The sequence below is a fragment of the Nelumbo nucifera genome, chromosome 1, assembly GCF_055504915.1.
Source record: "Nelumbo nucifera cultivar China Antique chromosome 1, China Antique-T2T, whole genome shotgun sequence".
NCBI classification, from domain to species: domain Eukaryota; kingdom Viridiplantae; phylum Streptophyta; class Magnoliopsida; order Proteales; family Nelumbonaceae; genus Nelumbo; species Nelumbo nucifera.
In genome coordinates, this window is record NC_142649.1 from 154359981 (window position 1) to 154381669 (window position 21689).

At 35.3% G+C, this 21689-nt stretch overlaps 1 protein-coding gene across 2 annotated transcripts in view; it reads left to right on the forward strand.

Moving 5' to 3' along the window:
- The window catches only part of ILA (putative protein kinase regulator ILITHYIA), an 85949-nt gene that overhangs the window by 23580 nt on the left and 40680 nt on the right, over positions 1–21689 (forward strand). For both annotated transcript variants that reach the window (XM_010245315.3, XM_010245316.3), the window contains exons 13-24: positions 1876–1953; positions 7442–7561; positions 7666–7725; positions 9368–9493; positions 9753–9852; positions 9941–10110; positions 10407–10709; positions 10809–10925; positions 11023–11124; positions 11215–11364; positions 20478–20642; positions 20722–20898. In XM_010245315.3, coding sequence (XP_010243617.2) covers positions 1876–1953; positions 7442–7561; positions 7666–7725; positions 9368–9493; positions 9753–9852; positions 9941–10110; positions 10407–10709; positions 10809–10925; positions 11023–11124; positions 11215–11364; positions 20478–20642; positions 20722–20898 — 1668 coding nt within the window. The remainder of the gene's footprint in view (positions 1–1875; positions 1954–7441; positions 7562–7665; positions 7726–9367; positions 9494–9752; positions 9853–9940; positions 10111–10406; positions 10710–10808; positions 10926–11022; positions 11125–11214; positions 11365–20477; positions 20643–20721; positions 20899–21689) is intronic.

Here is a 21689-nt window from a genome sequence, read left to right on the forward strand (position 1 = left end):
CATGGTTTTCCAATAGGCCAATCTGTTCTCAATTCATTCAACAATAGGCTCCCTTATTGATTTAGAATTACATCTAGCACCCAGTGGCTATCCCAGATATTTTAGTGGCTGTTTTCCCATTCTACACCCCCACTCTGGCCAACTTTCTTGCTCCTGAACTTCCCCCACAACAACCAGCTCACTTATGCATGCTTACATTCATTATGGATGCAACTTCAGAGCACCTAAGGATTTCCATAACAGAACAGTGTTGTTCATGGGATGCCTCACAGAATACAAGTGTGCCATCTACAAATGTCAACTATATTATTTCCCATGGGCCTGTTTGGTTCCTGAGAAAATGGTTTGTGGAAAGAAGATACTCTTGAGAATTGGTTTTTATTTTTTTGATAAACAGTTTTATGATTCTAAAGAAGTATTGAAATGCGGTTTCTTAATTTTCTGGATGGGTATTGCATCAAAACAACCTAATCCCAATGAGGAAAATTGGTGTTAGGAACAAATTATAGGGTTTTTACTTGTTTGCATGATCTTCTGTTTGGTAATAGAATTATGAAGAAACCCAAAGATGATTGCGTAGAAAGACCGAAATGGCTGAAAACTGGGAAGTTTCAAAGAAGCACGGTCTTCCAGTCTTTTGATAAACTAAAAGTTTAAATTTGGTCTGTATCTTTTTGGTAATAGAATGATGAAAAGACCCGAAGATGAGTGCCCAGAAGACTGAAATGGCCAAAAATCAGGAAGATTCAAATGGAGCTTATATTTTGTTTCCCATGCTTCAAATAGCATTCTAATATGTTTTAACAACCAGGTAGACCAAAATACGTACCAAAGGCCTTTTTTCTTTAAAGGCATGAGCTGAAAAGTTCTGTGCGTCTCATGATCTGCTGGACTGTTGAAAGATCCACCAGAAAGACTTGCCAAACAGCCACTTGATCTCAAAAGCCACCTCTACCAGAAACCTCCTGCTGACCAGAAGAAAATGAATTCATATCCTTCAGAGAGTCTTTTACATATATTTTTTCTTCTTTTTTCTGCACAGATCATATTGTGTTCCAAGTGGAATTGGTGGTTTCGTATGGTCTTTTCTTGTTGATTTAGTTGGAATCTGAATTTATCTTTTTTTTTTGATAATTGAAAATGATTTCATTAATCAAGAGAAATATGATTTTACAAGAATCCCTTGGAGAGGCATGAGATGCAGCCTCCGTTAGACATTACAAGAGCAATCTGAATTCGTCTTATTCTTTGCTATCTCAATGCAGATTCATTCAACTTATTGTTAGAGGTACACAAATCTGAGTTGATATCTGCTGAATTTAAATTACTATTTCAGAGCAAATCAGTTGGAGATTTCTGCATATTGGGAAGGAAATCTGCAGAAACTTTGTATTCAATGTTTTACTTGGGATTCTAGTGGAGTCTACCATTTCAATTTATTCAATTTTATGAAACAAATGTGGCTGGAACATTTGAGGGTTTTATTCTGTTATTCTTTAACCGGTTTATGGTTAATATGGCAGGATTCCTAAGCAATTTTCTTAAGAACCTCTTAAGTAATGGGCTTTTCCTGATTCCCAATTGCAACTAAACCATGAAAAAGAAGTTGAAAACTGTTTTTTCCTTTTCCCTTCTCAGAATGGTTTTTTAATGACCCAATTGAGTTGTAAAAGAATTATGGAAATTTTTGTTGAAATGTTTTTATTTCTGAAACAAAACGATTGCTATTTACAGAATTATTTCTGTAAATGATACCATGTTGCTTCGTGTGTTCTAGGTTTCACGTGCACACTTTTCTGTTTTCCATGAAATTCGATTATGTAGCTTTATGGAGGAATGTTCATTTGGGGCTATTTGCTTTTGTTTCATTTGCAGAGGCTCCGAAGGAGTCTAAAAAGGGATGGACTTGACATTGTTTACATTATCAGTGAAGATGTTGCAAATGTGTGCAAGGTAAATATAACTCTCAATCTCTCTCTTTTTTCTCACTAATGTGCACAACATGGTTAGCTGATCTTCTGGGGTGGTAGTTATTTATGTGTCTATTCCACTGTCACTTCAAATACTTGTAAAGTTTATGCTTTTCATTTTTTAGTTATGTTTTTTTTTTTTTTTTTGATCAGTATACTTTGATTATGGAAATGAAAAGAAGAGTTGGTTTTCCATTATCTGGAGGAAGTGGATGAAGGGTTGTTTAAGGTCTGTACAGTATTTGATTCTGATTAATGGTGTGGCAAGAGACCATTTTTCAGCAAAAAGGGGATTGAGGCAAGGGGATCCCTTTTCTCCTTTCCTTTTCACATTAATTGCAGATATCCATAGTAGGATGATTTTGAATGCAGATCAGAATAATCTGTTTAAAGGCTGGAGGGTAGGAAGTTATGGTCCCCTCCTCCCTCTGGATGTATAAAACTGAATTTTGATGGCAGTAGTTTGGGGAATCCAGGACCTTCTGGGATTTGGGGAGTGTTCAGGAATGAGGAGGGGGTTATTATTTGCTTTGTTCTCAGGCCTTATTGGAGAAGGAAGCTCTCTCAGGGCTGAGATCCTTGCAGCTCTGGAAGGAATTCAAAGAGCAAGGGAACTAAATATCAGATGCTTGGTCTTGGAAGGTGACTCGAAGGCGGTGATTAGCTGTCTAAAGGAAGAGGACAGTGGCTTGTGGAGATATAACAATGAAAAGAAAAATTTCTGTTGGGTGGGCAGAGACATTGAGATACACTATAGCTGGGTGAAGAGGTCTGCTAACTCACTTGAAGATGGGCTGGCCAAGCAGGGGGTGAATAGGGAGGCTATTTTCTGGGCTAATTTGTGAACTTCTGTCTTTGTATTCTGTTGTAGGGGAGTTAAGTCTTTTTACCTCCCCTGTTGTATCTAAATATTCTTAAATTTTCACATCATTAATAAAGTTTTACTGTTATTGATAAAAAAAAAAAGCTTCTCTGTTGCTGATATCTTGCGGGCTTGGAAAGAAGTGGCATGTTCAACTAAGAAGAAAGAAAAGATGGTGATGGAATGGAAACCCCGAGCTACAAATAAGTTAAAGTTGAACTTTGATGGCAGTTCCATAGGGAATCTGGGATTGGCAGGTATAGGGGGTGTGTTCAGAGATTCAGAAAACAAAGTTCTGGCTATGTATTCATGGCCTATAGGGGTAGGAGACTCCATAAAGGCTGAGCTTCATGCTCTTTTGCAGGGGCTAAAACTATTCAAACAAGCAGATCAGATTTTAAAAATTTGGAGGTTGAAGGAGATTCAAACTGGTGATTTCTTGGTCTAATTTCAGAGGAACACTCCCTGGATTTATAGACATTCCTTGCGAGAGATTGAAAGTTTAGCAAGGGAGCTCAATGCCACTTTCACTTGGATCAAAAGGACTGCAAATGGGATTGCTGACTCGCTAGCAAAACAAGGGGTGTACAGACAAAATCTATTCTGGGCAGTTTTGTAATTCTTTTGATTGTCGTGTCTGTGTTCTCCTGCTGACTGTAATCTATTTTTCAATTTAATAAAATTTATCCTCCTTTACTGATAAAAAAACAATAAAAAAAATCTGGAGGAACATTTTGGTTGTTAATACCTGTAAAAATTGTTGGTTGTTCTTATCTGGAGGAACATATTGTGTTCTAAAAAAATTGTAGGCTGATATTATATGATATGTTAAATTAAAAGGGATCTACATGAAAGGATGTTGAAACAACATAATGACTAACTGAACAGCTGACAAGTCCCTCCAAACCTCTGATTTAGGTAGCGCATCCGCTATGGATTTTGATTTCCTAGGATTTCGGTATGGTAAGGCCAGAAGTAAAGGAGTAAAGAAGGAAGTGAAGGCTCTGAAGTGGAAGTTGTTCCATTTGTGGATCAGAAGATGTTCCATGGGTAAGAATTTGATGGATGGTGTTTGTTTCTCTTGGTGTTTTTTGGGTCTGGTTTTGTACAGGTCCTTTCATATAGGTTGGTGGTGATATGTGGCTAACTTCAGCTGCCACTTATTGTCACTGTGGGTCTGTTTCTTTGGCTCGGCCACATGGCAGCATAAATTACTACTTATATATTCATTGTTTTCCTTTTAATTTACTACTAAATTAGATTTGAAGATTGCAGTGCATTTTGAATGTGCTATATGTAAGGTGTTTGTGTTTTGATTTTTGTCTTCAATTTTTCATGGACTATGGTTGAAATGGCTAGTGATAGGATGAATTATTCATATTTTATATACTACTTTTGATAATTTTTTTATAATAAATTAACAATAATTAATTTCAGTTAGGTTTATTCATCAAACTGATGAAACCAACCAACCCGACCAACTTGACATGAGTTGATATGGAAAAGTGGGAAATTTCCCATATTTCTTAGTCTAAAATGTTTTATATCATAAATCTAAATTTTAAATTGATTTTTTAATAATTGGGTTGTATTTTTTAAAATTAAATTTAATTTTAAGTTTAAATCTTTTGAACCGACTGACCAGACCAAAAAGGCGACCCAAACCGGTACAACTTGAGTGGGTTGTATTTCACGAAAGGTAAATCGGTTTCAGTTGTCCAACTCCCCCAACCTGACCAAGTCAATTTGGTTGGCCAAATAGCCTACGACCGAACCGAACCAACTCACGAACACTCATAATTTTAGCTAAATTAATAGTCTCATCTTTGATAAATAAGAATAGTTTAATCTCCAATAATTATTGAAAATTTACAGGAAAAATACACAATTTTTGAAAATATGTTGGTAATGAAAAAAATACAATAATTACAAGAATACAATAAGTACAAAAAATATATTAACTTAGTCAATGAATAGTATAATCTCAAATAATAGTTTAATTTCTAATAAAAATTAATCAATAAGTTATAACAAAAATATAATAAATACAATAAGTACAATAAATTAAACTTAAAAATATCAATAATAGTAGTTTAATCTCCAACAATTATTAAAAGTTTTCTATTAAGTAGCAAAACAAAATAAATTTATACATAATCGTTGAAAATACATTTATCACAAAATACAATAAATAATTACTGAAATACAATAAATATTAATTTTAGTATATATAATTATATAATAAATACAGATTAAGAGTTTAAAATTATTATAAATAAATATTATTTTTTGAAAGTTATTTTCTCGAATTATTACTTGATATATTTGAAATCATTTATTTACAATAGTATGTAAAAATATTAAATTATTATTAATTTTAATATTATGTTATAATTATTTTTCTAATTTTCAGGATTTTTTTAAAATTTATTACATAATTTCTTTATTTTAACTATTTAAAATCTAGTTATGTTAAATATTTTGTTATTTAAAATATTTGTTTATTTAAATACTTAAATAATATGTAAAATATTTAAATTTTAAAATATGAGTTATTTATTGAAATCCATAAAGTCTTAATTTATACTATTATTACATATTTTCATTATTAATTTTGTAATATATTAAATTATTATTAATTTCAATATTATGTTATAAATATTTTCCTACTTTGAAGAAATTTTTTAAATTTATTACATAATTTCGTTATTTTAACTATTTAAAATCTAGTTATGATAAATATTTAGTTATTTAAATATTTAAATAATCTATAAAATATCTAAAATCTTTTGTTATTTGAATTTTATATCCTGAAAATCATAATTTATACTATTATTACATAATTTCATTATTAATTTTGTTATCTTTTAAATTATTATTAATTTCAATATTATGTTATAAATATTTATCTACTTTAAAGAAATTTTTTAATTTTATTACATAATTTCGTTATTTTAAGTATTTAAAATATAGTTAAGATAAATATTTCGTTATTCAAATAATCTATAAAATATTTCAAATGTTTTGTTATTTGAATTTTATTTATTTAAAGCTATTACATATTATTAAATATTTAAAAAATATTTAAATTGGTAGTCCGGAAAAACATAGTTTAAATTGTTAGTACATGATTTTGTGATATATTTTGTAAAAATATATATATTTTTTTGTGTTTTTAATAAATATTTTAGTTATTATATAATTTTGTTAGAGTATTTAAATAATTTTTAAATGTTTGTAATCTAATCTTTCTTTAGATAGATATAGATAAAAAGTAGGGGAGAGGATAAATAGGAATTAGAGATAATTTGTAAGATAAATAGGAATTAGAGATAATTTGTAAGATAAATAGGAATTAGAGATAATTTTGGAGAAAGTAGGGGATAGTGTGGGAGGTAGTTTAGGAGAAATTTTAGGAGAAGTGATTATTTAAGTTATTGGGAAAATGCATCTCATTGGTTGTCTTGAAAATGACATATCATAAAAAAATAAAAAATTCAAAAGGAGGAGAAAATTTCTTGACCGCTTTGAATTAATGCATCTCATTGAATGAATGCATTTGAGGTGTTTTGACTCTTTACGTGATCATTTTCTGCCCCATCTGGAAATCCTGGCTCGGAAATTTTGGGATTGGGCCTTAGTTTTGTGATTAGGCTCAGCGTGGGTCTTAGTTTTGTGGTCAGGCCCTGCCTGAGCCTGGGTCCACTTCAGGCCTGCAATTCTCAGGGGCTGACCTGGGCCAGTGCTTTTGGTGGCCTGAAACAGGGCCTCTGCCCCTTCTTTTCATTTTCTTCTTTTATTTTAGTGTTTCCCCAGTTTTTGTTGGTCTAAAACAGTGGTGGAGCCCCTTGTTCTTTTTCTTTTTTTGGTCTAAAACAGGGACTCTGCTTCCCTATTTTCTTCTTAAGTTCTTTTTCTTTTCTTGGCCAAACACAGGGGCTACACCCCCTTGAGCTCTTCTTTTAAGTCTGAATTTCTATTTCTAATATCTTGTGTTGCATACCTTAAGCAAGACTGCAAGAAACACAGGGGCTACACCCCCTTGAGCTCTTCCCCGTACTCCAGTTCTTCCTGATTTTGATGCCGAACAGTCGATCACCTTCCTGATGTCTAAATCCCACCAAAAACTCCAAGAACTGTGCAATCTATAGCAGTTCGTTCAGCCCTTTACTACTTCATGCAGTTGGCTGATCTAGGACTGCATGAGAATGCTTCAAGAAACCCTAGCCGATGCTCTGATACCAAGTAGAAATCTGCTGAGTTAAAAAATATGAAAGAAAGTAGTTTCTTGAAGAGAGAAGGAAGAGAGAAGGAGAAGAAGAGAAGAAGAGAAGTTGAAAGAAAAGAGAGCAATAATCTAGCCGCCCCCTTCACTTATTATTTATACTAAAATAATAGAACAGTACAAGGACAACTATGCCCTTATCGGGCGGCAGAACATAAAACAGCATGTATAACACTCAAAAAACATAATGAAATTTGGACTCACATAACTACTGTGGTCCCCACCTCCTATCTAACGACTAACATAAAACATCTACTCAGAAAAACATCATAAAACTAATTAATCTTCAACACTTATATCACTAACATTTGTTTTTCTTTACAGGATCTGTTAGGACCTATGGGATTAATGAGTTCTAATCCTCTTGAAAGACAGGCAGCAATAAGTTCTTTATCATCCTTGATGTCTATTACACCTAAGGAAACATACTTAGAATTTGAGAAGGTTTGATTCTCAGTTATTGCTTATCTTGGGTATTTTTTTTAATCAAATGGGCATAGTGATTCATGGTTGCTTGAAGCTGATTGTGACTTATTGTTCTTTTACAGCACTTGAACCATCTTCCTGATCTGTCTTTACATGATTCACTTTCAGAGAGCGAAATTCAGGTTTGACTTTTCATCTCCTTGATTTTATGTATTGGACTAATTTCTGATATAAAAATTATGCTTTTTACAGCGTGCTTAATTATTTTTTCATAAGTTTGTTAAGAATTGGATGATTGCAATAAATAAGTTCTTGTCATTTTTGGCAATTGGTATACCAGTCCTTGGGAAAACAATTTGGAAAATGCTAGCAAAGAGGGCTCAGGCATTTCCTTTTCTTTGGAATATTGCTTGTTTTTTAATTGATATATAATGTAATTCTCTTGTGTATTTTTTGATTGCTGTAAGGAAAAAATTTTCTAATGGCTATGAAAGGTAATAATTAAAATGAACCTCAACAACGTTGTTATTTGTTTATTTATTATATTCTTTATTGTTTTTTTTGTTATTATTTTTTGCTTTCAGTATTAGTTGCATTGGGTATTAAAGTAGGGACTACTGGAGGATTTAGAATCAGTAAGCAATGCTTTATTTTTGGTTAAATATTTCTTTTTTTCTCAGTCATGAGATTATGAAATTATATTTCAATTGTAAGCATATACGCATATATGGGTAATGACCCTATTTGTCATTTGTTGTACTTTTCCTTTAAAATATGTTTCTTTATATGGATGGTGTACCTGAACAAAATCCTCTGTAATGGTCCTATATCATGGGAGCAGATGGACTCTACTAAATGGAAAACGTGTCTGTCAGGGGCGGGGTGGATTCTAACATTGCATGGATTCTTCATGCACACTTCTGCGTAGCACACCCTTTTCTTCTCCCAGCTCATCTGACATAAATGAACAGATAATCTAGAACACGAGTACAACTTTTCTTATACAATGTTAAATAGTTATAAAGGCTACATTTTAGACCCTCTTTTTTCATAGATGTGTCCATGAGTCTGTTTTTTCTTGTCGCATGCTAGACTCTTGGGAATGTGTTGGCTCCAGTTTCTGTTTTTCTGTCCGTGCTATAATGTTTGTATTGACCTTTAACTTTACACTTCATTTTGATTGGTCCCCCAAATTATGGAGAAATGTATCAGTTTAGAAATCAGTGTCTAATGCTCAATATCATTCATGAGAAGTGACCTGGAGAATTAAGGTTTTAAACTCTAGAATCTGATTTGGTTGGGTTAATGACTCCTTCCCCTCCAATCCAAGCCAAGGTGAGACAAGGACACACACTGAAATAAGTGAATCTTTGTTGAGAGAAAGCAAACAGTCCTGGAAATCTGTCATTCTCAACACCGGAGAAAATTCTAAGATAACATCAAATTGTATGAAGACAGCTTTCTTTTCTCTTTTTTATTTCAGGTTTTTAGTCATTTCCTGAAGAGAAATCTTTTTGGGAAATAGTGGTTTCTTAAGGTGCAAAGTATTTTGCAGAAGATAATGCCGTTACATAAAATTCTCTTGGGGAATTTATAAGATTTATTTTCTTAGTATCATCTTTTGTTCTCCCAACCCTCAAGAAGGTTGAGGGTTGTTTCTCTACTTGGCTATCTTTTGGGTTTACTTAAAAATGCTGGCTTTAGGCAAAGCCAGTGTCCCCATCATTCTCCTCAGTGCATTGATGTCCCTTTTTTGGGTTTTGATCATAGATAGTCCTTAATTTTCTCAAGCTGATTTATCTTGTTCTTCTCATATCCACACAGATTTTCCACACTCCTGAAGGAATGCTCTCCAGTGAGAAGGGTGTTTACATTGCAGAGACTGTTGCTACTAAAAACACGAAGCTTGCAAAGGGTCGTTTTCGTGTTTATGATGACCAAGATGACATGGTAAGTTGTGCTTCTTTGCGATTTATGTGAAAGTGAGCTTCATTAAACAAATTAAATTAATAAAGCAAATCTTGATTGTAGATTTAATGATTGTTTTATCTCTGTTTAAGTATGCCTTTGTTTTTTTACCTGTTTTGAAGTATTTGTTTATAAGGTTGAATGGTTTTCAAGATGAGTGGATATAAATATTGTAAAGAAAGTTAACATCATGAGTCCAAATGACTGGCAAACAAATGGTAACTTTTGGTCCCCTGTACAGGATAATGTCAAATCTAATCATGCAGTGCAGCGTGAGCCTGCTAAGAGAGAAACTACTGCGGTTGGAAAAAAGGACTCTGGGAAGACAACAAAGAAAACTGGCATGATATCATTCCAATTGTTTTCATATCCTTTCTTTTGCAAAATCAATCATGACTTTTTCATATATTTTTCTTTCGATTTATATAGACAAGGGAAAATCTGCGAAGGAAGAGGCAAGGGAGTTATTACTTAGGGAGGAGGCATCTATTCGTGAGAAGGTTAGCGGTATACAGAGAAACCTCTCTTTGATGCTGAGCGCTCTTGGAGAAATTGCTGTTGCTAATCCTGTATTTACACACAGCCAGTTGCCCTACCTGGTGTGCTTCTAACCTATTGTCTTTTCCTTTTTTGTTATTTTATCACTGAATTCTAGTTTCCTGATGTGATATTCCCTTAGCTTTATAGTTTACAATCATTCCCCTCCCATTGTTATACCATAGCAGAACTTCATTAGTGGTTCTATCTCTGGCAGTAAATTTATTGAGGTTCATTTCTTTCTTTTTTTTTGAATATAAATTAAGAAGATTCATTAGTGGTTCCCTGTTCACCCCTTGTTTGGACTAACATCCTATTTTCTGTTCTGTTGACCCATACTTTGTTTTCTTCATATCAGGTTAAGTTTGTTGACCCTTTACTGCGGTCACCAGTAGTAAGTGACGCCGCATTTGAATCCATGATAAAGCTCTCAAAATGTGTGGCGTCACCTCTGTGTAACTGGGCTCTTGATATTGCTGCTGCTTTGCGCATAATTTCAACTGTGGAAAGGCATGCCATCTGGGGGCTATTTCCTTCAATTGGTGAAGGGGAATCACAAGAAAGCCCATCAATGGGACTCTTTGAGAGAATAGTTCAGGGTTTATTGACATCGTGCAAAAATGGACCTCTTCCTGTGGACTCCTTTACTTTTGTATTCCCGGTAAGGTTGCCTTGTTGTCATTATCGTATTTGATGTTTGCTGACAATGTCTATATACCATATTGCTAATGTCCATGTCAATTTAAATTTTTGTTGTCAGATTATGGAGCAGATATTGTTGTCTTCTAAGAAGACAAGACTTCATGATGATGTTCTGCGGATACTTTCCTTACATTTGGATCCCATATTACCTCTCCCTAGGATTCAAATGCTATCAGTTATCTTCTTCAGCTCTTGCCTGTGTATTGTGTTTTATTCTTATTTTTTTATTAAGCATTTCTTGTATTCTATGTTCCTTGTCATCTATTATGCAGGTTCTCTACCATGTTCTTGGTGTTGTTCCAGCATATCAAGCATTAGTTGGACCAATGTTAAATGAGTTATGTCTGGGTTTACAACCAGAAGAACTAGCACCTGTGAGTGTGATTCTTTTTGAATTTACTTGAACTAGTTGCTCTTGTATATTGTGATACTGTTATTTGATTTCTTTTATACAATTTAAACAGGCCCTTTGTGGAGTATATGCCAAAGATGTCCATGTGCGGCTTGCCTGCCTAAATGCTATAAAATGTATTCCTTCTGTTGCTAGGCGTTCTATTTGCCAGGATGTTGATGTTGCAACAAGCATTTGGATTGCCCTGCATGATCCAGAAAAGGTTAGTCATCTTAAGTGATAAACCCTAAAAGAATGGGGAAGAGGCGAACTTGATAGTTAAGAATATGCATTCAGTAAGACTGCATACGAATTTGTAATTAATTACTGCTTTGTTTTTATAATTGATTAGTGCTTTGTTTTGTTTTGTATCAGAACCTTTTCTTACTCTCGTGGTAGTCTTTTTAATCATTTTGGTGTTATGATTCCTATTATTTATTTGCATGTGTAAGGTTTATGTGTTTAAATTTCCACACTATTGGTAAGGCCTTTTCTGCTTTTCTCTTGTGCAAGAGTATGCTCTTTTTTTCTTCCACTCACATCCTGTGTCATTGGGACTAAAGTTTGAAGCTAAAAAATTCTGAAAGATTATTAAATGTTTAATTTTCAGAGGTCATTTAAATTCCAGCCTGGTTTTTAATTTTCAATGAGAGTTCACTGTAATAGTTTGTACTTTAGGAATCTCAAAGTTCCTTCGTAATTTTTCATTTGTTAGTGTTTTTTCTTCTTTTCATTCTATAGAAGGATGTCCCAATTGCCTACTCTACATATTGAGTTCTTAGAAATGGTTACATTGGTAGCCCAACTTATTAATTATTAATGAACCAAACTTGCTACTGACAATAATGTGTCAATTTGTCAATTCCGTGATTTGCTCAGGAGATTGATATAAATGTTGGTGAATATGGTATAGAAAGACCAATAAAAAAATCAAGGAAGAAAGAAATGAAATAGAAATTGATATAAATGTGGGTGAATATGGTATAGAATTGAGGGAGCTCTGTGCCAAGAGTTTCATTTTTGAGTGTGGATTGTCATCTCCTTTGTTGAGTATGGGAGAAAAAGAGAGGCACATAGTAGTGGAGGAGGGTCACTAGCAATGGCCATCTGGATAATGTCACATGCAGAAGGATGATGGGGCTTAGAGATGCACATGAAAGGCTTGGTGGTTTATTAGTTTGGGTGATACTGTTTTTTTATTAGAAAATTAAACATAGAATCTATTGACTAAAAAGAAGTTTAATAGCATTGGTGCCTCTTAATCCTTAAAGTAAGAAATAAAGGATAGAAAAAGCATTTGTTGATGATGCACAATATATCGGTTGTAATGATATTTGCGTTGTTTCAACTTCCTCCATTCTAGTAATTTTGTATATCTCATTGTATATCCCAATGGTATTTTGAAGATCACTAAGGTAATTCAGGAAACTTTTTATTGAGAATTCAAGAAATGCCTCCTTTAATGAATCCTAAAGCTCATTATCAAGGCTCAAAATTTTTTCATGTATAGGGGCATATTGTGTTGTTGTGGCTCCGATACGTGAAATGCTAGGCTTTTTTAAATCATGGTTTAAAATGTTGGTGTTGGTGGATTTGCAGGAAACAAGTTAAAATGTCTAAATTATCGTATGGAAATATTCTAAAGATTATAGACATGGTGGAAACATTCTAAAGTTTTGCAAAAATATTGAACGATGTTTGATGAAATGTTAAAAGCATAGGCACAAGCTTTTTAATTTATATTGTTCCAAATCTTTAAACAAAGCTAAGAAACTAGGTTATAGACAAAATAATACGCTGTTAAGTTGTCCTGTAAACCTTAAGATTCAAAACTACATAATAGAGCGAGTTCAAGCAAAATTTGAACTCATGGCAAATGGAAATGATTCTAATTGATCAACCAAGTAATCTATTACACAAACAAAAACTCATATTTAGCTTCATTTTTGAAATGGATATTAGTTGGCTAAAAATGGTAATCTTGTACATTAGGCAAGCAAAGGAGCAATAGCATAACTACTCCACTTATCTACAATGTTGTCACCAACTTTATGTTATAATACTATGTCTTGTACTCCACATGGTGTTGATAGTGTTCACTACGGAATATGTTGATTCCATTAATATTTCGTGTCGCTACCCATTGAAATTGAAATATGTTGTGAACATATTCGGAAATTTATGGACATTTTATACCATGTTGTATTAAAGTTTGATGTAACCAGTGTGTAGGCCTTGCTTAGACTAGCACTTATGGAATTTTGAAAAAAAAACTAAAAAAATAGGGACCACAAGGTTCAAAGTATTGATGCAGTCCATCCAGCGTATTCGGGTGTATTGATATTTTGCAGCTTGCTAGGAACCCAGAAGAGGTTTGGGTTTGTGTGGCGACTTCATCTAAGAATGTGAAGAAAGTTTCGAAGTGCTGAGAGATGGGAAAAACAAGGGGGTATGGTTATGAGGGCTGCAGACAAGTGGGAAGGATCAGAGAATCCTCAAAGCTCGGTTCAACGTGAGCAGGTGCCCATTCCTGGTGAGCTGATTGATGGGAATGTTGAGGTTCAGAGGTTGGACTCAAAGCGTCAGGTAGGTACTGTGTTTTACTTTGGTTCTTTTTTGGTTGAGTTTCAAAATGGAACAGATAAGGGGGGTATTTCTTCTCTGATTGACCGAGATAGTGATTGTTTAGTTCAACGGGGGGGGGGGGGGCAAAATGGTGCATGTGGTTGATAAAGTGGAGGAGATAGATGAGGGGGAAGGGAGCATTGAGAAATGGAGGAGAGGAGGGGAGGTTTCTATAATGGCTGAGAATAAGTTACATGAAGACTTCTGTAGTGCCGAGGAGGTGGGTGAAGAGGGTGTGTATGACCAGCCAGAGGAGTGTGACGAGTTACTGAATTTCGATGTTCCGATTGGAAGACTCGGAGTTGATCTAGGGTGGAAAATGAAATCTTCGATCAATCATGGAGTTGCTGGTGATACGGAGGTTTTGAAAAATGCTCTGGTCTGTAGTAAGTCTCTCATAGTTCGTGTCACTACGCCATTTTCACGACTGAAAAAGAAGGTTTAGTTGGAACATGCCCCATGAAGAAGTTTAAGAGCATCTACAGGAAAAGAGGATCAAAGGTTAAAGCTTTGAATAAGAAGACTGCTGGGGGAGAGGATTTGGGGTTCAGGATTCAGTCGGTGTGGAGTCCCAGATGTTGGTTTCTCAGGAAAAAAGTTCTTTACTATTTTCGGGGCTAGAGAAGAACAAGAAAGGAGGCTGCAACGGTGAGAAGGGAGATGGTGAGGAGATTTTAGTTAGAAGGTGAAGATTAAAGGAGTGGAGATTGAGAGTTTGCCTGAGAGGAACCTAAAGGTGGGAAAGTGTTTAGACCTGTGTTTTTTTGGTGTGGAAAGGACTTTGCAAGAAGAGCATTTGGAGTTTTTGAAAAAGGGCAGGATGGAAGAAAAATTAAAGAGTAACTTAGCAGGGGTAGGGGGAGAGGTATGCAATGAGGAAGGAGATGGTCAGGAAGAGTTTTTTTTTTTTTTTGAATTAAAAGACTAATGAAGTGTCAGAAGGGGAGGATTTTTAGTGTTTCTTCTTGTATCTTTTTTTTAGTTTAATTTTGCTTCGTAGTTTGAAGCTTGCTTGTTATTACAAAAATGTTTTTCGACAACAACGGCGCGCCAAACACATTTAAGTACCATTGCTGTATTTTTTTGATTTGGACAACTATTGCAACAAAATGCTTGTGGTATGCTACAGTGCAAGTCATTAAGTCCATCAAACTAGCTTTTGAATCATTAATTTAATGTTCTAAGTGATAGTTTTTGTGAAAGTCCACATCTGGCTTTTTACTGCAGAGTTTGTGTGTTGGCCTTTGTCTATGGAGGGAGTCTACTAGTGGTTGGACCACTCAGTTTCAAGGAGTTTTTATTCAGGGTAGGCAAAATTTGGATCAAATCTTGATTGCTAATGAATATGTAGAGGAAAAGATGAGATTTAGGGGGAAACATTTGGTGTGTAAACTGGTTACTAAAAGGCCTATGATTTGTGGGTTAGTCTTTATACTTGAGTCTTGAGAAAGTGTAGGTTTAGGGAGAAATGGTGTAAGTGGATTTGTGGATGTCTGTATATTTGTCACTCCTTAGTGCTAGTTAATGGGGTTGCTGAAGATTTCTTCTAGCTATTAGGGGAATTTAGAAGAGGACCCACTTTCTCCTTTTGTCTTTACCCTTATAGTTGTGAAGGTGACAAGAGCCCTTGGAGGGTTGCTTTGCCAAATCGCCAAGCAGATTTATATATGGTGTTATTAAATACTTGTATATTCTTAATTTTTTTTGAGATTATAATTTTAAAACAGTCATTATTAAACTTAAATATTCATTTTGTGTGTTTATATAATAGTTTATTTTTAGTATTTTCTTATTTGATAGGGTTTAATCAATACAGATGTTGCTAAATGATGTTTTGAACCCTCAAAGACTTCAAAACCTGAACCATTAAGTAGGGAAGAACTTAATAGTTGTCTAATCAACACGTTTTCTTCTTTCACCTTTTCATTTCTTCTTAACCTATAACAAAATTAGGGGTTCAAGAGATAAAGAACTATAATTAGCCAAGAACAACCTTATTTGCTAATAATAATATTGCTCAGTCATCCTTTAATACAATATGTTTTTCAAGAGATAAAGAGCTATAATTAAAATTATTAAATCAATCTTTGTGCTCTGGTTAAGAATTTAGGACCTTAGCATGGTCTTGTATGGGATTGCCTCAGAGGACTTGGTACAAAGGCAGCTTGTAGAATTAGAAATGCAAGATCTTTAACATCACAGCAGCTATTTTAAATAATGTGATTGGAAATGAAATAAAGATATTGAAAGCTTCACATTCATGAATAAGTTTTATATTGCCAAGTTTGATTTGATTTTATTTTTTTGATGAACATTGAGTGATTTTATTAAAAAATTAGAAGCATAAGAGATACACAGAGAAAGTTCCCAAAAAGAGGCACAAGATGCAGCCTCAGATCAAAACAAAGAATTACAGTTTAGCCCAAAACATCTGATTCCTACGCACAGCTTGTGAGTCTACTAATCCATTTGTTGATCTTCTTTCCCATTGGAAGTGGACTGACATTTTTGTAGTTAGCCAGTTGAATCTTCGTAAAGCCCCTTTATAGGACCAGGCTGCTGTTTCTGGTTCTTTTAACATCTGGATCACTTGCTTGCTATCACCTTTGATTAAAAGCTGTTCACAATTCAGTTCTTTTGGAAATTCATCTCCTTGTAGCACTGCTTGAATTTCTGCATTAACTGAATACTTATGTTTGTGTATTCTATTTTTGCTTTTTAAGACATTTAGTTTAAAATTTAGGGTTTGCAGTTTTCTTAGTATTATTTTAATTTATTTTTTTTGATTCCTGTTGCTTTTTTTTGCATTTTTTGAATTTGTTATAACTTCACACATTGCTTCAAAATGGTGTGCACCTGGCCTTGTGTCTTGTGCCTTGGGCATGAAAGGGCCCTTGCGTTTCTTTTGCACCTTGTGCTTTTATAAGACTGAATCTATTATGAATCCTACAATATGTGGTTCAGATTCTGGTCCTGTACTGGTTTGGCCTGTATTTCCTTTGCCACCCTGTAATGTTTGTTGTTAGATTTAAAAACTTTTTTCTTTATTTATGTTGTTACAATGCTGTCAGCATAGACTGCTGTCAGCATGTTCTTTTCTTTGTATTAGGGTAAGCCAGGGGCCTAATTGCACTTTCTTATATTTGTTATAACATTTTAAATAAAAGAGGAGCTGTAGCCGCTAGCTCCAAGATTTTGACTCCCACATTCTTTCTCTTCTTCTTCTTCTCCTCTTCTCTCTTCTCTCTCCTTGTTTTCTTGTATGTTTACATGGTATCAGAGCGACACTCTAGGCAATAGGAATTGTGGTTTTCTCGCTGAGAAGTATTCACTCAACCTAGGTGCCTGTTTTCTTGGACTATGAAGACAAAAATACTCAGCCGGACTGATTAGAAATATCTCTTGGCACTTCTTTTGGGTTCTTCCTTTGTTGTAGCACCATGGTAACCTAAACTTCTGTGAAGCTTCCTTGGCTCCATCGACTGATGTTGTGAAGACCTAAACTTCATTTTTTTTACCTTCGGCTGAGTCTGTGAAGGCTTGGCTCCATCGACTGATGCTGTGAAGACCTAAACTTGTTTTTTTTTTTTGACCATTGGTTGAGGTTATGAAGGCTTGGCTCCATCGGCTGATGCTGTGAAGACCTAAACTTTTTTTTTTGACCTTCGACTGAGGTTGTGAAGGCCTAGCTCCTTCGACTAATGCTATGAAGGCATAAGCATCCTTTTTTTTGACCTTCGGTTGATGCTGTCGAAGACCTAGTTATGTTTTTTTTGCACCTTCGTATAAGTTCTGTACAGGGATGTGTGATCCCCTTTGTCCAGGTATGTGCTAGAATTGGTGTATGAAGTGTGAAGTACAACAATATTCTTCTTCTTCATGGTCTATGTTTTGAACTGTTTTTCCCTGCCTCTCCTCAGGGAGAGAGTAATGTGGAAGAGAAGCAGGCTCAGGTTTGTCAAGTCTCCCTTCCATCCATTCTGTATATCGCTCCTTTTCGTGTCTTCCAATGTCAACGTTGTAGAGATCAGCAATGTGACAGAGGTGGAGCTACCAAACACTGAGCAACCAACACTATTTGATTCCCAGGAGGCAAGTCCATCACCTGTTGATCCCATAGCCCCTATTTCAGTTGTGGATGACCTTGACATTCCCATTGCTCATAGAAAAGGGGTCAGGTAATGCACTACCAAACATCCCATTACCTAGTATGTGTCCTATGACCACATTTCCCCCTCTCACCGGGCCTTCCTATCTGTAGTTGATAGTATTTCCGTACCCAGAAATGTGGCAGAAGCTTTAAAACACCCTGAATGGACAGATGCTATGAAGGAGGAGATTAATGTCCTTCACAAGAATCAAACACGGGAGTTGGTGGATCTTCCAACAGGGAAAGACCTAGTGGGGTGTAAGTGGGTGTTTACAGTGAAACACAAGGCAGACAGGACAGTTGAAAGGTACAAAGCAAGGCTAGCTAAAGGGTACACCTAAGTTTATGGTGTTGATTATGATGAGACATTTGCCCCAGTATTCAAGATGAATTCAATACGGGTTCTTCTATCATTGGCTGCAAACCTTGATTGGAAATTGCATCAACTGGATATTAAGAATGCCGTTTTAAACGGTGATCTGGAGGAGGAGGTGTACATTGTTCAACCTCTTGGTTTCTGTGCCAAAGGAAGTGAAAGTAAGGTGTTCAAACTAACAAAGTCTCTCTATGGTCTAAAACAATCTTCTCGAGTGTGGTTCAGTAAATTTCATATGGCAGTTCAACAAGTGGGGTTCAAGCAATGTTAGTTTGATCACACTCTCTTTGTGAAGAGATATTAAGAACAAGTGGCTGTGTTGATAGTGTACGTAGATGATATCATCATTACAGGAAAATGGAGCACAAAAATAAAAAGTTGAAGGAATTCCTTGCCTCTCAATTTGAAGTGAAAGATCTGGGCCCCCTAAAGTACTTTCTTGGAATTGAAGTTGCCCGTTCAAAAAGGGGCATCTTCGTCTCTTAGAGGAAGTACTTTCTTGGAATTGAAGTTGCTTACTAGTTGAGGTCCTAAGCCAATTCATGCATTCCCCTAAAAGACAACACATGGAGGCAGTAGAGAGGATTCTTAGGTACTTGAAGAAGTATCCAGGAACAAGGTTACTATTTGGCAAACATAATTATTTGAAGGTGGAAGTCTACATGGATGCTGATTGGGCAGGCGCTGTGGATGATAGAAAATCCACAAGTGGGTACTGCACCTTTGTAGGGAGAAATCTAGGGACATGGAGAAGTAAGAAGCAAAGTGTAGTGGCAAGATCAAGTGCTGAAGCAAATTATAGAGCCATGGGACATGGGGTGGCTGAAGTTCTTTGACTGAAGAACCTTTTAGGAGAACTTGGGGTTGCTGTCCACAACTCTATGTCCCTCTACACTGACAATAAGGCAGCCATTAACATTGCTAGTAATCCAGTCCTACATGATAGGACCAAACACATTGAGGTAGACAAGCATTTCATAAGAGAAAAGTTGGAAAAGGGAGAAATTTGCACCCCTTGTGTCAAATCCAAGGAGCAACTTGCTGATGTTTTCACAAAAGGACTTCCACACTTGCGGCATAATGAGCTGTGTGACAAGTTGGGTATGATAGATATATTCACCCAACTTGAGGGGGAGTGTTGTTAGATTTAAAAAGTTATTTCTTTATTTATGTTGTTACAATGCTGTCAGCTTAGACTTCTGTCAGCATGTTCTTTTCTTTGTATTAGGGTGAGCCCCAAGGGCCTAATTGCAATTTCTTATATTTGTTATAAGTTATAACATTTTAAATAAAAGAGGAGCTGTAGCCGCTAGCTCCAAGATTTCGACTCCCACATTCTTTCTCTTCTTCTTCTCCTCTCCTCTCCTCTCTCTTCTCTCTCTTCTCTCTCTCTTCTCTCTCCTTCCTGTTTTCTTGTATGTTTACAATGTTATTGGTCTTCCCACTGGTCTTGAACTGGTCTGTCCTGAACTTAGGTCTTGAAAGAGAATTGGGCTTCTAAATAAACTATGTATGTTTTTTTGTGGGACTCACTGGGTTCCATGGTTAATAGTTAGTAACATCTGATGTCCTTTAAATGCTAGTACTTTGAGGATGCTTTTACTGCACTATTTGGTATTAGGACACTTATTATGTAGCTAATTGCATACAATATTCATGCACAGTAATGTCAATCTAGCTGTTTTAGTAGTTAAACTAAAATCATTTGATATTTATCATCTTTTTACTTGGGGTACAAGTCGGCTATCCAACTTGAATAATTGCCCATTCAAATTTTGGCAATTGTTCGACCCGAGCCTGCCCAAGTTGCTGCTCTACTATTTACCTTTTATTTACTCTGAAATGTTGAACAAGGTTGTTATGAACTCTAGATTATAACTCTTATGTACTCTTCTTTCCCCTAATATATTATTTTAAATAACAGGATGAAAAGGTTCATATCAGATTTAATTACACTGTTTGGTTTTGCAGTGTAGAATATGGGCTTTTATCTCTTGTTATGTCTATAATATGCAGGAATATGTTTTTGGTTTTTTTTTTTCAGGTTTATGTCCACTAGTTGGTTTTAGTTTTGATTGAGCATTACCATTTTCATAGTTGGTTTTGTTATGTGTTCCTTTGATTGCTCTGAATTCCTAAATTTGGTATCCTTGACCAGTTAGTCTCTGTGTTGTTGTCTTTTCAGTCAGTTGCAGAGGCAGCTGAGGAGATATGGGATCATTATGAGAATGATTTTGGTACCGATTATTCGAGACTTTTTGCTGCACTTTCTCAATGCAACTATAATGTCCGTTTAGCAGCTGGTGAGGCAATTGCTGCAGCCTTGGATGAAAGTCCAGAGACTATCCAGGTTATATTTTGGTTTTCTATCTTTTGATTTGATTGTATTCAATCCTTGTGATTTCTCATGTTGTACCTTCTTTTTGTAGGAAACTCTTTCAACATTATTTTCTTTATATATCCGTGACATTGGTTCTGGAGGGGACAACATGGATGCTTGTTGGCTTGGGAGGCAAGGAATAGCTCTGGCATTACATTCTGCTGCTGATGTCCTTAGTACGAAGGACCTTCCTGTTGTCATGACTTTTCTCATTTCACGAGCTCTGGTAACCATTGGTTTGTTGTAATGCTGAAAGATTTTAAGTGATTTTTAATTGTTGTGCTTCACTCCCTTTGTTTTGAAGACAAATTGGGGAGCCTTACTGTTGAAATTTTGGTGATACTTTATATCCTTGTGAGACTTTTTGGTTCAGTATATTTAGGAGAAAGTTATTTAATGTTCTTTATGCATTTCTTCCTAGTTTTTCCAATGTAAACGTATGTTCAGAGGATCTTTCCATTGGTATCCTGGCACAAGGTTCAGAGTATTGATACACCGTGATACTCTTGTAGGGGTGTATCATTACTTTCCACCACACACCTTGTTTTTAACTTTTTTTTTTTCAAAAAAATGTCGGACCACAGGGTGGTAGGTCTTAGCTCTGCCTACCCCCTGAAATAGGTCAAACTCCCAAATGAAAGGTATTTGGTGTATTGATGAGTCACGATATGGCCCGATTCTTGACAAAATTCTGAAATTTGTCCTGGCATAACATTCAGTCTTTGTTTCTGTATGTATCTAGCCTTATGTCATTCTGATGACATGACCTTTATCTAGTATATGCGTGAAAAACTCACAAATGCACTTGCTCTCACCCCTTGTATGCAGATTCATGGTGTGTTACCCAATTGTAAAAATATTTCAGTAATGAAAATTAAATTAAGGATTCCTATTAGGGACTTTATTGAGAGCTACCCTAGCAAATTTACCGGTCTATTTCCTCTATATCTTTAGGATTCCTATTTGGGAAGCTAAGAAGTTGGAGAGGATAATGTGATCTTTTTTGTGGGAGCCTGG